The sequence below is a fragment of the Aquarana catesbeiana genome, linkage group LG03 (assembly GCF_042186555.1).
Source record: "Aquarana catesbeiana isolate 2022-GZ linkage group LG03, ASM4218655v1, whole genome shotgun sequence".
NCBI classification, from domain to species: domain Eukaryota; kingdom Metazoa; phylum Chordata; class Amphibia; order Anura; family Ranidae; genus Aquarana; species Aquarana catesbeiana.
Window position 1 is genome coordinate 274,583,074 of NC_133326.1, and position 15,019 is coordinate 274,598,092.

At 39.5% G+C, this 15,019-nt stretch overlaps 1 protein-coding gene across 1 annotated transcript in view; it reads right to left on the reverse strand.

Moving 5' to 3' along the window:
• CAND1 (cullin associated and neddylation dissociated 1) overlaps window positions 1–15,019 on the reverse strand; it is a 60,843-nt gene that overhangs the window by 22,942 nt on the left and 22,882 nt on the right. The window contains exons 2-8 of the mRNA XM_073620093.1: window positions 14,382–14,525; window positions 12,394–12,548; window positions 10,904–11,027; window positions 7,962–8,218; window positions 6,624–6,729; window positions 4,710–4,855; window positions 1,186–1,478 (exon numbers count right to left, since the gene is read on the reverse strand). Coding sequence (XP_073476194.1) covers window positions 1,186–1,478; window positions 4,710–4,855; window positions 6,624–6,729; window positions 7,962–8,218; window positions 10,904–11,027; window positions 12,394–12,548; window positions 14,382–14,525 — 1,225 coding nt within the window. The remainder of the gene's footprint in view (window positions 1–1,185; window positions 1,479–4,709; window positions 4,856–6,623; window positions 6,730–7,961; window positions 8,219–10,903; window positions 11,028–12,393; window positions 12,549–14,381; window positions 14,526–15,019) is intronic.

Consider the following 15,019-nt stretch of genomic DNA (forward strand, 5'->3'; position numbering starts at 1 on the left):
ATAAAAATAAAAAAAGGAGCTGTGAGAAACATTTATATAAAATATCTGCAAACTATCAAACACAAGATGCTTTTTAACCAATTCCAGGCCAGGCCAATTTCTTTTCTACATGTAAAAATCAGCAGCTAGAAAATTACCCCCAAACAGTTTTTTTTTTTAGCAGAGACCCTAGAGAAAAAAAAAAAAAAGGTGGGTGTTGATTTTTATGTCACGCTAAATTGAGTGCCTATTTTCCAAAACGCTAAACTTTTGGAAAAAATACACTTCAATGAACTTTAATGCACAAAAACACAATATTGAATTGTTTGATAAAATATAAAAGATGATGTTATGAAATAAAAAGATACCCAACATGTAAAGCTTTAAAACTGCATTACACCCATGGAACAGCACCAAAACCAAAGTACAGTACCTATAAATCTCCATAGGTGACGCTTTAAAAGCCTTTACAGGTTACCAGTTTTGGAGTTACATAGGAGGTCTGATGCTATTATTGCTCTTGGTCTGACACTCGCAGCGATACCTCACATCTGTGGTGCGACCTACATGCGCATTCACATTTGTGAGTGAGCACGAGAGGCTCTCTTCATTTTATTATTTACTTGATTTTTTTTTTTTTTTACATTGTACCTTTTTTTTTTTTCTGGATCAACTTTATTGCTATCAGATGGGATGAACATCATCCCTTGTGATAGCATAAGCTCTCTTTTTGGAGAGATCCCAAAGTAACTCTGTACTCCTCTGGGAACTGATTAGATTTTTTTTTTTTTTAATACATTATGATTGCTTATATACCAGTGAATTTCACTGGTATAAGCAACCATAGTTACTGACCCATCTGTATTGTACACAATTAATGGCATGAAAGGAAGCCATCCATTGTGTACAATGGTCATGTGCTGTGGCTGGTCACAGAGATCACATAGTACCAGAAGCGGTCCAGTATACTGATCAGTCGTCGGCTGTGTCTAGTGTACACAGCTGGTGACAGATCACTCCGGAGCGGATGGGCGAAAATTGGTTAAGCTAGTTTCACATGTACCTGGGACTGAAGTTATTTTCACTAAAGTTAGTTTTGCCACCCTATGAAAAGAATTACCTTATCCAATCTATTTTCAATGAAGTTACCAACATCCTAAATTTTTTTTTACAGAAAATTTTAGAAACAGCATGTAGAAAACAAACCTGGCTCTGAAGCATAGTCAGCGGTGTTTCCCCTTGTTCCATTGCATCTGGGTCACAAAGCCAGCTTTGTACAGGTCTGGTCTGTTTCAGAAGGGATAGATATGCATGAAACACATCAGCCTTCACATTCTCTTCCCGTTCCTTGAACCTAGCTATTAGTGCAGGAGACACAGTCTTGTAGAATTCTGGCAGCATCTCATGTCGAGTGCTCACCACAGCATCCAGGCACTTGGCAGCTGCACGTCTGACTTTCCAACTCATATCATCATCATCGCTGTACTCGTCATCACTACCTAAAAAAAAAAAAAAAAAAAAGCCACATTTAGACAATGTGGTCCTGCAAAAAGTTGAAGCCTTAAACTTTAGTTTCTCTCCAACAATTTTGTTTACTATATAGTGAATTGTAGCACCTTTCCCAGAAAAGCACAAAAATATTTCCCAGAGGAAATTGGCAAGAAAAGCAACTCAGACTGCACTGCAGACTCAAATGCAGTCAGACAGGGCAGACCAATTTAATTCTGACAAAATGCAGAGCCAAGTCAGCACTTCGCCAAATATTTCACGTTTACTGAGCTCTGGGTGTCAGGGAGGTCCCAGCAAGTAATAGGAACACTTTGGTTTGTGTGCAAACCTTAAAGTATATTTTCTTTAAGCAGGAAAGGTTAAAACTCCTACTATTATATTCTTCTTGTCTTTATCCCATCTGGAGAAAATTGTAAATCCTTGGATTTCCATCCTTCCTGCCCTGGTGTCAAGGGTCACAAGGATGATAGTGTGAATCTCCCAAGCAGATAGGGGTTTCAACATTTCCTTATTGTATACAATATTTAAAATATGCTTTAAGAATTACTCACTTAGGCAAATACAAAAACACTTCCTATGTAAAACACTGCTTACAGAAGTGACAATACCTCTAGCAGTCACACAAATTCAATAATTTTGTTTAGCTGATATTCAACGTGGAGAGTTTACATATCAGCACCAAAGCTCAGCCAAATTGGGTAAACTCACACGCTTTATCATTAGAAAATTACAGTAAGTTTTAACTTAGGCATTTTTTTTTTTTAAACAATTTAACCACTTCAGCCCCGGAAGATTTGGCTCCTAAATGACCAGGCCATTTTTTATACGACACAGCACTGTGTCGCTTTAACTGACAATTTCGCAGTCGTGCGATGCTTTACCCAAACAAAATTGACGTCTTTTTTTTTTTTCCCCACAAATAAAGCTTTCTTTGGTGGCATATATATATATATATATATAAAAATCGCAATAAGCAAACATTGATTGTTTTGGTGCAAAAGTTATACCGTGTACAAAAAAGGGGATAGATTTAGGGTATTTATTTTTTTACTAGTAATGGCGGTGATGTGCGATTTTTAAATCGGGACTGCGATATTTTTGGGACCAGTGACATTTATACAGCAATCAGTGCAATAAAAATACATTGATTACTGTATAAATTACACCGGCAGGGAAGGGGTTAACTGTGTTCCCACTGTAGGGGTGAGAGAGAGAGAGAGAGAGAGAGAGAGAGAGAGAGAGAGAGAGAGAGAGAGAGAGAGAGAGAGAGAGAGAGAGAGAGAGAGAGAGAGAGAGAGAGAGAGAGAGAGAGAGAGCGAGAGAGCGAGCTTATAAACACACAATCTGTCTCTACTCCCCTGAAAGAACCAGGAGTTGTGAGTTTACACACATTTCCGTTTTGCAACGGGCGATCGCAGGTGCCCAGCGGTCATAGCAACCGCTCCGGGGGCGTGCCACCAGAGTCGTCTTAATGAGCCAACGTACAGCTATGATGGCTCGCGCAGGGGAGCCAACCTGCCACTGTATAACTGCGGCGGCTGGTCCAGAAGCGGTTAAAGATGCCTGAAAACTGAATGTCCACAGACCATGAGATATTATCTTGCAACATTTTTCTTTTGCATCCCCAATTCCAAAAAAGTTGGGACGCTGTGTAAAATTTACATAAAAACAGAATGCAATGATGATTTGCAAATCTCATAAACCCATATATTATTCACAACAGAATAGAATTTAAACATTTAATATGTTTTCTAAGAAAATGCACCATTTTAAATGAAAAAAAGGTAATTTTGAAATTGATAGCAGCAAAACATCTCACGAAAGCAGGCAAAGTGGTACCAACAAGCAAAAGCTGGAAGAACATTTTGCAACCAATTAGGGTTAATTGGCAACAGGTCAGTAACATGATTGGGTATAAAGAGCATCTTAGAGAGTCAGAATGTCCCTCAAATAAAGATGAGCAGAGGTTCACCAATCTCTGAAAAACTGCATCTAAAAATTGTCAAAGTATTTCATAATAATTTTCGTCAACATAAAATTTCAACACTGTTAAATCATCTACAGTACATATAATCAAAAGATTCCAAGAATCTGGAGATCTGTGCTCAGGCAAAAAACGCAATATTGGATGCCTGTGATCTCAGGTCCCTCAGACAGCACTGCATTAAAAAGAAAGGCATGATTCTGTGATGAACAGCACTGCATGGACTCAGGAATGCTTCCAAAGATCACAGTCTGTGAACACAGTTCACCATGCCATCCAAAAATGCAAGGTAAAGCTCTATCATGCAAAAAAGAAGCCATATCTGAAGACAATCCAGAAAAGCTGCGGTTGACTCTAGGCCAGAGCTCATTTAAAACAGTATTTTGCAAAGTGGAAAACCATTCTGTGGTCAGACGAATCGAAATTTGACATTCTTTTGGCAACCATGAGCGCCATGTTCATCAGACTAAAGAGGAGAGGGACCTTTCGGCTTATCTGCACTCAGTTCAAAAGCCTGCATCTGATGGTATGGGGATGCATTATTGCATATGGAATGGGCAGCTTGCACATCTGGAAAGGTATTACCAATGCTAGAAGATATATCCAGGTTTTCAGGCAGCATATGCTTCCATCCAGATGTCTTTTTTGGGGAAGTTCTTGCATAATTTGCTAATTTGCATACTGCCTGCCTGCAGTCCAGAACTTTCACCAATTGAAAATATTTGGCGCATTTTGAAACAAAAAATACGACAAAGACAACCCAGGACTGTAGAGCAGTTTGAACAATTTTTCAGGCAAGAATGGAATAACATTTCTCTCCCAAAACCCCAGCAACTGGTCTCAGTTTGCAGATGTTTACAGAGTGTTATAAGAAGAGGGGATGCTACATTGTGGTAAACATGTCCCTGTCCAAACTTTGAGAGGTTTTGTTGGAATCACTTTAAAATATTACCTTTAGTGGTTTCTTAAAATGGTACGGTTTCTCAGTTTAAAATTGTATATGTTTTCTATTGTGAATAATATATGGGTTTATTAGATTTGTAAATCATTGCATTTTGTTTTTATGTAGATTTTACAGTGCCCCCACCTTTTTGGAACTGGGTTTGTAGTAAAACAATATCATACTGTATATTAACATAAAGTTAACAAAAATGTATTAAATCAAAAAATGTATTTTGTAATTCTGTACAAAGGAAAATAAAATTCACTTAGTGTTTTATATTAAATGAACGGAAACCTTGATCATCGTCATCTGCTCCATCCGCATCCATAGCATTTTCATCATCCTCCTCATCATCATAATTGTAATTTGGATCATAGGTTAAATATTTAAGACAGATGTTAATAATGGTTGATACATGTGGATACACTTCCTTTGGGCATCTGTACAAAAACATTTCATAATAATTCTGTTAAATGTCCTATTTATAAAACAAAGTTTTTAACAAATGGGTAAATAACCACTTCCATGCCGGGTCTATTCTGGCACTCCTCTCCTACATGTAAAAATCATTATTGCTAGAAAATTACTCAGAACCCCCAAACATTATATATGTTTTTTTTAGCAGAGATTCTGGGGGATTAAAATAGCGACTGTTGCAACTTTTTAGGAAGAAAGTTTCATGGAAAAAAAAAAAAAAAAAAGTAAAGTTAGCCCAATTTTTTTTGTATAATGTGAAATGTTACGCGAGTAAAGAGATGCCTAGCATGTCACGCTTTAAAATTGCGCCAAACTCTGGTACTTAAAAAAAATCTCAATAGGTGACGCTTTAAATTTTTTTTACTGGTTACCAATTTACAGTTACAGAGGAGGTCTAGAATAGTTGCTCATGCTCTTACGCAAGCGATGATACCTCACTTGTGATTTGAACGCTGTTTACATATGTGGGCATGACTTACATATGCATTCATTTCTGTGTGTGAGCATGCGGGGCGCTTTTTTTTTTATTGTGCCTATAGTTTTTTGATCACTTTTATTCCTAGAACAAGGAATATAAACATCCCCTGTAATAGGAATAGTGTGTGACAGGTCCTCTTTATGGAGAGATCTGGGATCTATAAGATGTCCCCTCCCGCCGCCTGTAAGAACGATCAAGCAGCTGAACCGCCGCTACGATTGTTCTTACGGAACACAGAATTGCCGGCCGAAAAAGATATTTGAATGATGCCTGCAGCTATCATTCAGACCACTCAAAGTCCAGGACGTCATATGATGTCCTTGGGCTGGAAGTAGTTAAAGCTTACTTTTTAACGTGAACAGGTGCATGCACAAACACCAAGCTAGTTATACAGGTCACATATTCAGTACTGCATAAGGCCTGGTTAACACCTATGCATTTTTTAGTGTGTTTTCAGTTTTGCAGAAACACACTACAGTCCATTTAACATGGTTTCCTATGGGTCACGTTTACATCTGTGCCATTTATGGAAAGGGCCAGGGACTTTTTTCTGGTTTTTGGTTCCATAGACTTTAATGGATCAAAAATGTGTATTGAAAAATGCAAAATGTACCTGGCATATGCAAACTGCAACATGCATAGGTGTGAACCAGGCCTAACTTTGCACTCTAAAAAAGATTAAGGAGCTATCGCTATATATCCAACACAAACTCACATTAGCCAAACCAGGGACGGTGAATGCAACAATTTTAGCAGGCAACCCACCATAATCACCCACTAATTAGTGAGAAATATTCAAATAGGGATCCCTACCTCACACTGCAATGCACCCAAAGGCCACCTCCTTGATTTTTAATGGCCAGTACCACAAGGCTCAACATCTATAGATACTGACTTAACTGTAGGGAAAACCCACCACTATGACTTGGTAATGCAGACTAACAGCCCACTTTGAGAAAAAAAAAAAAAAAATTTATTTATATATATATATATATATATATATATATATATATATATATATATATATATATATATATATATATATATATATATATATATCTATCTATCTCCAATTTTAAGTTCAAGAGAAAATCTCAATCACAGTTTTAATTTGTAGCCTAAAAAGGTAAGAAATGTGAATGGCCAAGCTGAACTTTGCACAGTAAAGTTATTAGTATTACAGAAATTATCGCTTTGGGATCAAATAATTTATTTTGTTTTAAAAATAATGAACAGAAGCCATTGATTCTTACCGTCTTACAAAAGATTCAAATGCTTGAATGCAATACTCTCTGAGCTCATCATCATCAATATTACAAAATTTTACCACAAGGGGAATTATTTTCTCCAAATATTCACCTAAAATGAAAAAAGAAGATTAGATATAAGTGCAGCAGTTGCTTATTGAGAGTGATGCGCTGTGTGACATCTGTGCACCTCTAACCAGCCTGCTGACGTTTTTCTTTCTTTGTACCTGATGCAGATTTCAAACAACTTCTGTCTGGGTAGAACACGAACACCAAAAGTAATAGTAAATCTTCACAGATGAGATTTAAACACTTTACAGAGGGGGGTTCTGACCCTTTCCTAGTCTATGCAAAACAAAAAACAGTTTTAGCTGGACTTGCACTTTAAGGCCCCTTTCACACTGGGGCGGTGGGGGCGTCGGCGGTAAAACAGCGCTATTTTTAGCGCCGCTTTACTGTCGTTTTAGCGGCAGTATTCGGCCGAAAAAGGGTTAAAAAACGCCCGCAAAGCGCCGCTATGCTGGCGGGATAGCCGCGCTGCCCCATTGATTTCAATGGGCATGAGCAGTTTAGGAGCGGTGAATACACTGCTCCTTTATCGCTCCAAAGATGCTGTTTGCAGGAGGTTTTTTCTCTCCTGCCAGCGCACCGCTCCAGTGTGAAAGCCCTCGGGCTTTCACACTGGAGAAACAGTAGCAGCAGTTTTAGGTCGGTTTGCAGGAGCTATTTTTAGCGCAATAGCGCCTGCAAACCGCCCCAGTGTGAAAGGGGCCTAATTCACTGCCAACGTGCAAGGTCCCAACAAAATCTTTTACCAAACTTGGCTACTGTGAGTTAAACTGGATGTAACCCCCAAAAAAGTGCTTGGGCTACTATGTAAATTTTTCCCTTCCCATCTAGTAAAATATCTGGTTGATCCTGCCAGTTCCAGTGTCCCCCTGTCTGTGCTGACCACAGTAATGATGGCTGCTGATCCATGATTAGCATGGTCAGGTTACGTGCCTCCGTCATCCCGCTGCTCTAAAAGTTTCTCCCCTTCTCTCCCTGTCAGCGTGAAAGCGGCTCTCCTCCTGGCCCCTCCCACGGCTATTTGCACCCAGTTCCATAAATGGGCAAACAGCTTACAAACCCCAAATAGTCTTCCTACGCATTTAAACCAAAGGGGTCTTAAGACTGGGTTCACACTGAAGCACGGAGAGGCTCACAGCAGGGGTTTGAATTCGGACCTGAAACAGACCAGAAGACGCATAGGTCTCTCTAGAACTTTTTCCTCAGTCTCTTCTGTCATCAATAAAACCTTACCCAGTCAACATTTTTGGTTGGTTAGCTTAGTCCTACACTTACCTATTCGGTGGCCTGCTTGCCTACTGATAGCAGCAATGCACTGGATATATGTCCTGGTGGTAGACATGGAGTCATTTTTAGAAAGCTCTGTCAATAGGTGTTCAATGAGGTCAATGAACACAATGTTGCCACAACTCATAACCAGATGTCCAAGAGCAATAATGGTTCTTTTTCTTACAGCAAGTCTTGGGCTCGTTAACTGTGGAAGTAAACAACTCAAAATTGATGGGTGGAAATTAACAAGCAATCCACCTTGCCTGGAAGAAGGGTAAAAACAAAACAAAAAACACACACAGGTTAACTAGCGTATAATCAATCAATCCTTCGCCAAAAGAAAAATACACCTAACAAGTTTTAATCAAGCTTTAACCACTTACGCACCAGAAGATTTTACCCCATTCCTGACCAGAGCACTTTTTACAATTTGGCACTGCGTTTAACTGACAATTGCGGTCATGCAGTGCTGTACCCAAACTAAATTTGAGTCCTTTTTTCCCCACAAATAGAGCTTTCTTTTGGTGGTATTTGATCACCTCTGGGGGGAAAAAAAAAAAAAAAAAAAAATCGCAATAAGCGTATATTGCAAACGCTATAACTTTTGCGCAAACAAAACTATGGGAAACATTTATGGCATTTTTATTTTTTTTTACTAGTAATGGCGGTGATCTGCGATTTTTAGCTGTATTGCGATGGACAGATCGGACGCTTGACATTTATAGAGCGATCAATGCTATAAATATTACTGTATAAAATGTCACTGGCAGGGAAGGGGTTAACACTAGAGGGCGATCAAGGGGTTAACTGTGTTCCCCTTACTGTGTTCTGTGTGGGGATGGGATTAACTAGGAGAGATGCTGTTCCTACCTAGTAGGAACTCACGATCTGTCTCCTCTCCTCTGACAGCACAGGAATTTGTGTGTTTACACACAAAAATCCCAGTGCTGGCTCTCGTACACGAGACACCGCGTGGCCAGCGGCAATAGCAGTCGCCAGCCATGTGCAGCAGGTGCTCTCCTGGGCAAAGCCTTATATATATATACACACACACGGGATTTCGCGCCCAGGAGAGCCAATCTACCGCAGTATATCTGCGTGAGCCAGTCAATTATACAAGCATGGCTTTCATTATAAGAGCAAAAATAAAAACCAAGGTGAAATAATCAATGGAAACCAATCGCCTTTCCATTCACCAACATAATAAGCTTTATTAACCACTCCCCCCCCCCCCCCCCCCGCCCCCCATAGCAGAATGGCAGCCAGGCGGTTGTTCTGTTATCATATGACGTCTTTCAGGATAACAAGCCGCAGCACGGCAATCAATGGTGCGGTGTGTCAGTCTGACACACCGCAGCACCGATCTAGGTAAAGAGGCTCTTTACCGCTTGATCAGTTGTGTCCAATCACAGCTGATCAGAGTGTCTTTTTCGCTATTGTGTCTGACAGATCGGCTGCTCTCCTGACAGCGGGGTTCTGCACTTCTTATCAGCACAGCCGCCCCATCCCCCCGAGGATGCCCACCACTGACAACCACCAGGTATGCCACCCATGACCACCAGTGGCGGCACTGATGGGTATCAGTGCCGGCCATTAGTACCCATCATTGCAGCCTTTCAGTGCCCATCAGTGTCGCCCATAAGTGCCCATCAGTGCAGCCTTTTAGTGCCCATCAGTGCAGCCTTTTAGTGCCCATCAGTGCAGCCTAATAATGCCTCCTCATCAGTGCCCATCAGTGAAGGCAAAAACGTACTTATTTACAAAATTTTATAACAGAAACGAAGAAAAATTTTTTTTTCAACATTTTCGGTCTTTGTTTAGCAAAAAATAAAAACCCCAGTGGTGATCAAATAACACCAAAAGAAAGCTCTATTTGTGGGAACAAAATAATGAAAATTTTGTTTGGGTACTGTCAGTGTTGCATGACCGCGCATTCGTCATTTAAAAAGCGACAGCGCTGAAAGCTGGCTTGGGCAGGAAGGGGGGAAAGTGCCCGGTATTGAAGTGGTTAAATAACAGACAAAGCCAATTAAAACTAAAAAGTCACATAGGTTAAAAGCCAAGTTCACCTTTTGGAACATGTTATATGTTCAACCCATTTTTAGGGTGGAAAATGCAACATGTTCCAGCTCCTGCTGCCTTTCCCCCACCCAGTGTGACATTGGGCAGGGGTTCTTCCCTCTGCACCCACTGTCACAATTCTAAAGCAGAATGGCTGTGTGGGTCTCTGCCCACACGGCTTCATCATTAATTGAGTTTCCTGTAAATTAAATGAACTACAAGTACTGTCTGCCACCGCAATACATGGCTTGTCATTCTGAATGAACTGACGACGCTTATAAGCACCGTTTTAGTTCATTCACAAGCCCTGCAACTTTCAAACTGTCAGTGTCAGGTGGTATGGACTTGTCGGCAGAGGTCTGACATTGCACATCTGATCATGGGTGCAATGCTTTCCAGACTAATTAAATATTAAAAGCCAATTTCTTTTCTTCAGAAATATGTGCATATATTTTTTTTTCTTAAAAAAAAAAGTGAACTTATGCTTTTAACTGCATTTAAAAAAGATACAAAATATTTTCTGTAATTATATGCACCTCACTATTGACAAATGTAAGAATGATTAGGGCAACGTTTTGACTTTTAAAATAATGAAATGTATTAAACAAGAACACACAAACTGTCCGTTTGAACAACCTGCTACAGCAATTCTCACATTTTACTCCAAAATCCCCCCCCCCCCCCCTCATTTTTATCATGATGTTTCACGGAACGCAAACGCTGTTACTTTGATGAATCTCTTAAAACATGATTAAAGCCAAAACTCACTTAAAACCATTGCTCCTTGCTCAACTTTACTCAATACAAACCTGTCTTTCAATCCACTAAAATACAGCCAATTTATGTAGATCATTTTATAAACATATCTTCAAGGCTATGATTGTTACCTGCTGAGCATATCAGCCATAATGTCCAAGGCTTCCAATTGGACAGAAACGTCCTCTTGTTTTGCAATAGCACTAGTCAAACGCCCTGTAATTTTTTTGCAAACATTTGCTGCCAAAGCAGACCCTGTAAAATAAAGGGAAGATGAGATAGATGTCTAAAATCTATCTTTTCAAAACCTAAGCAAATTGACAATTTTTTTTTAATGGTTTATGCCAAACTATGTAGATAACAAAAAGCTAATAACATTCTTACATATTTATTCGTAATTCCATATATAACCAACTGGCATGAGACTATAATATTTACTATGTTTTTTGCATACAAAAGGTGCTAATTTTATTACTACAATAGATCACATCTGGCATACCCTAAAAGGATCCTTAGGAAGAGATATATAATATTAACATTTCCCTAAACTTTGGGGACAAATGATGCTGTAAATAAACTGCAGACTATCAGGTTTTTTTTTGTTTGTTTTTTTATTAAAAATCTAGATGTATGCTATGGTACAGCTTAAATGCTTAAAGTGGGATTCCAGCATAACAACCATAAATATTCTTAAAAAGGTTCCCTCCCTCCACCTGCTACCTACTCTATAAAAATAAATAAATCTGTATACTTACCTTTTTTCAGTCTGCTTTATTCACGTGATCCTGCAGCTCTGACTTAGTCTCTCCTGTGTCAGGAAGCGATTGACAATGGCTGGGATTTTTAGGAACAGTGACGTCACCTGCAGGCTTCCATACCCCAGCCATTGATAGCGATCCCTTCTCTCCCCTGCAGTTGGCTGCTCTTTGACACAGGGAAGCTGTGGGATCACGTGACCGGACTGGGTTGAAAAAAAAAAAAAAAAGTTAGTGGTGATAAGGTTTTTTAACTTAATGCATTTTCTGCATTAAGGTAAAAAAAAAAAAAAAAAAAAAAAAGGAAGACAGAAGGTCAACCACTGCCCACCCACCCCCAAAAACATTTATTAGAGTAATATCTTGATTAAGAGCTGTGCCCGAGAGCAACAACGCTGCTCTCACTCCTCAAAGAACTCCATTGGCTTCTTCTGCTGTCAATCAAACCTTGTGAGAAAGTAAGAGGGGGTTGGGCAGAGCCACGCTGTGTATGTCTACAGATGCATATTGCCCGGCCTGGGATTGAGCCCACTCAAGTGCTCCCACAGCAAGCAGCTTGCTATGAGAGCACATGAAAGGGTGGTAGAGACCCAAGCGCCGGCGGGGGGACTCCGAAAGAATGGGATAGGGACCGCCCTGCGCAATTAAACAACAGCAAGTACAGCATGCTTATTACAACCACTTTAGGTATACAAATCTTTTTAAATAAAGTAGGCATAATAGGTAGCAGCGGGGGGTTGGGGACATTTTTAAGAATAGTTATAATTAGGCAGGAATTCCACTTAAACTTTCTAAAGTCAATTATGCAAACATATTGCTGATCACTATTTTATACAGCAAGACAAAAGTATAAAGATGTAACTCACCACTGGATGCAGGGGGAAGCTCTCCAATTACAGTCTTCAAACCAATACTAGATATATCACGTAGCTGCTCCTTGTCAGACAACATATTTGTACAGAGTGTGTCGACAATGGTCTCAACTTGATACTCCTTTACTTTACTTACTAGAGGACCAAGGCTTTATTTAAAAACAAATCAATACTGTTAGAAATTTACACAAGGAACAAATACACACCAATTTTAGCTGGTGGGTGAGCATACATACAGGGCACAGCCTTTGGAATTTTGTAGAAAAGCTTACATTTTCTATGCTAGACATTAAGTTACATTCGTTAAGTATAAATGACCACTGTTTACTTCACTGCCTTAATTTTAGCAATAAGGGCCAAAGAGGACTGAAAAGGAGTCACATGGATGTAAATAACACTTATGGTAAATAATACATAAGTCAGAGTTCAGTAAATGGAGTCTACTGTCATAGCTGCTGTTAAATAAGAGTCAGCATGCTCTGCTGAATGGTTTGTGGAGCACTAGACCCAAACCCAAAACTTACTTTTAACATTAAGAGTAGAGGCAGCTTTCCACAAGCTTGTGGTTACCATAGTACTGGTGCATAAAGAAGTTCAAAGGATGAGAGCTTCACAGTTTTATCAAGTTCAGTTAATTTTTATTTGCTACACACGAGAAAAAAAAAAAAAATAAAATGGGAAGAAGAAAGTCTTGGTAAGGGCTCATTTCCACTTGGTTCGGCATCAACAAAACTTCGGACAGGCCTTGTTAAAGCTCTCTGAACGCCAGTCAAAGCTCCTGTCACTAAATAAAATGGTTAGCTTACAGTCCTGTTTACACCTGCTTTTGCTTTGCTTCAAAAATTATACCCCATGTAGCTTCAGTGGTGCTTCAAAGCATCTTCAAAGCCTCCATAGAAGTCTATAACCAAGCTCGCTTGAAGCTCCACCGAAGCACCAAGCAAAAGCAGTTGTAAAACAGGACTGTAAGCTAGCCATTTTATTTAGTGATAGGAGCTTTGACTGGCATTCAGAAAGCTTTAACAAAGCATGTCCAAAGTCATGTTTTGAAGCAAGTGTAAACTAGCCCTAATAGCCAACATGTTTCAGAGGATCATCATTCACCCTTCATCGGGGTTCAATGCCGCTTCACAGTTCCTTCCAAATTTCTCCAACTTCTTCCAAGTGCTGTTTGTTTCATTGCATTACTGTTGTGTTCACATTGACTCCTGCTTCTATATACCTTCCACCCCACCAATCATCACTGTGCAGCCTCGTGCGAGGCCAACGTGAACATAAAGGCAAAATGTCCCCGGATTTGAGAAATATTTGTGGCGCTCTAATCCTAAACTCCCTAAAATGAACCTGCGACCTAGCTATTAACATTCAAGTTAATAGCTAGGCCGCAGGTTCACTTTAGGGAGTTTAGCCGGCGGATGACAGTCCGTCTGCACACTGTGCAGTGTCAGACCCGTCAGATCTCCGCTCTCCTCTATGGGGGGGAAAATCGGATGATTACGGACCGCCTGTCCGTTTTCATCCGATCCGCCAGACGAAAGGAAAGTAGGGTTTCCATCCATCTGGATTTTGCCGAGCGTAACGGATCGGATGTCAACCGACATGTCACCTCCATCCATCGCTCCATAGAGCTGTATGGAGCGACCGTTCAGATCCGCTGAAAAAAACTGACAGGCAGATCTGTCTGGTCCGCACGTGTGAAAGGGCCCTAAGGGTGGCTCTAACATATAAATTATAGAAATACACTTTTAATGTATGTTAACAGTAACAGAACCTGCACTAAAGCAAAATAGATAAATACTGTTTTCTTTTCATTTATAGGTGAGAATGCATTTAACAATGTCAGGGGCCGTAAAATATGGCTGGAAAAAAACCCCTCAAAATTACCTCAATTACCAGGTTTTAAGTGATATTTCCAATTAAGTGGAGGATACAGAATCAATTGGAGGGTGATTAGGAATACTGGTTTAAAATGTAAAACTTACCATTTCACAGCCAAATTCTGAACTTCCCCATTCTTGTCTTCTAATAGTTTTAAAATCATCTTTACCACTTTCCTTTCACTATCATCATCCAACTTAATAGAGTCCTTTTGAAGTTCCGTCATCAAGTCATTTGTTGCCATGAACCTGCAAGATGATTAATAAATGGATTAAACAAATTAAGTGCATTGTGCTTTTGTGAGGAATGGAAGTAAACCATCTAAAATGCAACAAGCACTTTTACGTTTGACACATTTACAGTAGGGATGGACAATCGCCTGAAAAAGTAGAGCTGCACAATTCTGGGCAAAATGAGAATTGCAATTTTTTTGCTTAGAATAAACAGATTACGATTCTCGCGACGTAAAATCTTTCACATTATACAAAAAAAAAAAAAAAAAAAAAAAAAAAAAAAGTGGGCCAACTTTACTGGTTAGTTTGTTTTTTAATTCATTAAAGTAATTTTCTCCATTTGCATTTGAAAGACCGCTGCGTAAATACAGTGCGACATAAAATATTGCAACAACCACCATTTTATTCTCTAGCATGTCTACTAAAAAAATATATATAAATGTTTGGGGGTTCTAAGTAATTTTCTAGCAAAAAAATGATTTTAACTTGAAACCAACAAATGTCAGAAA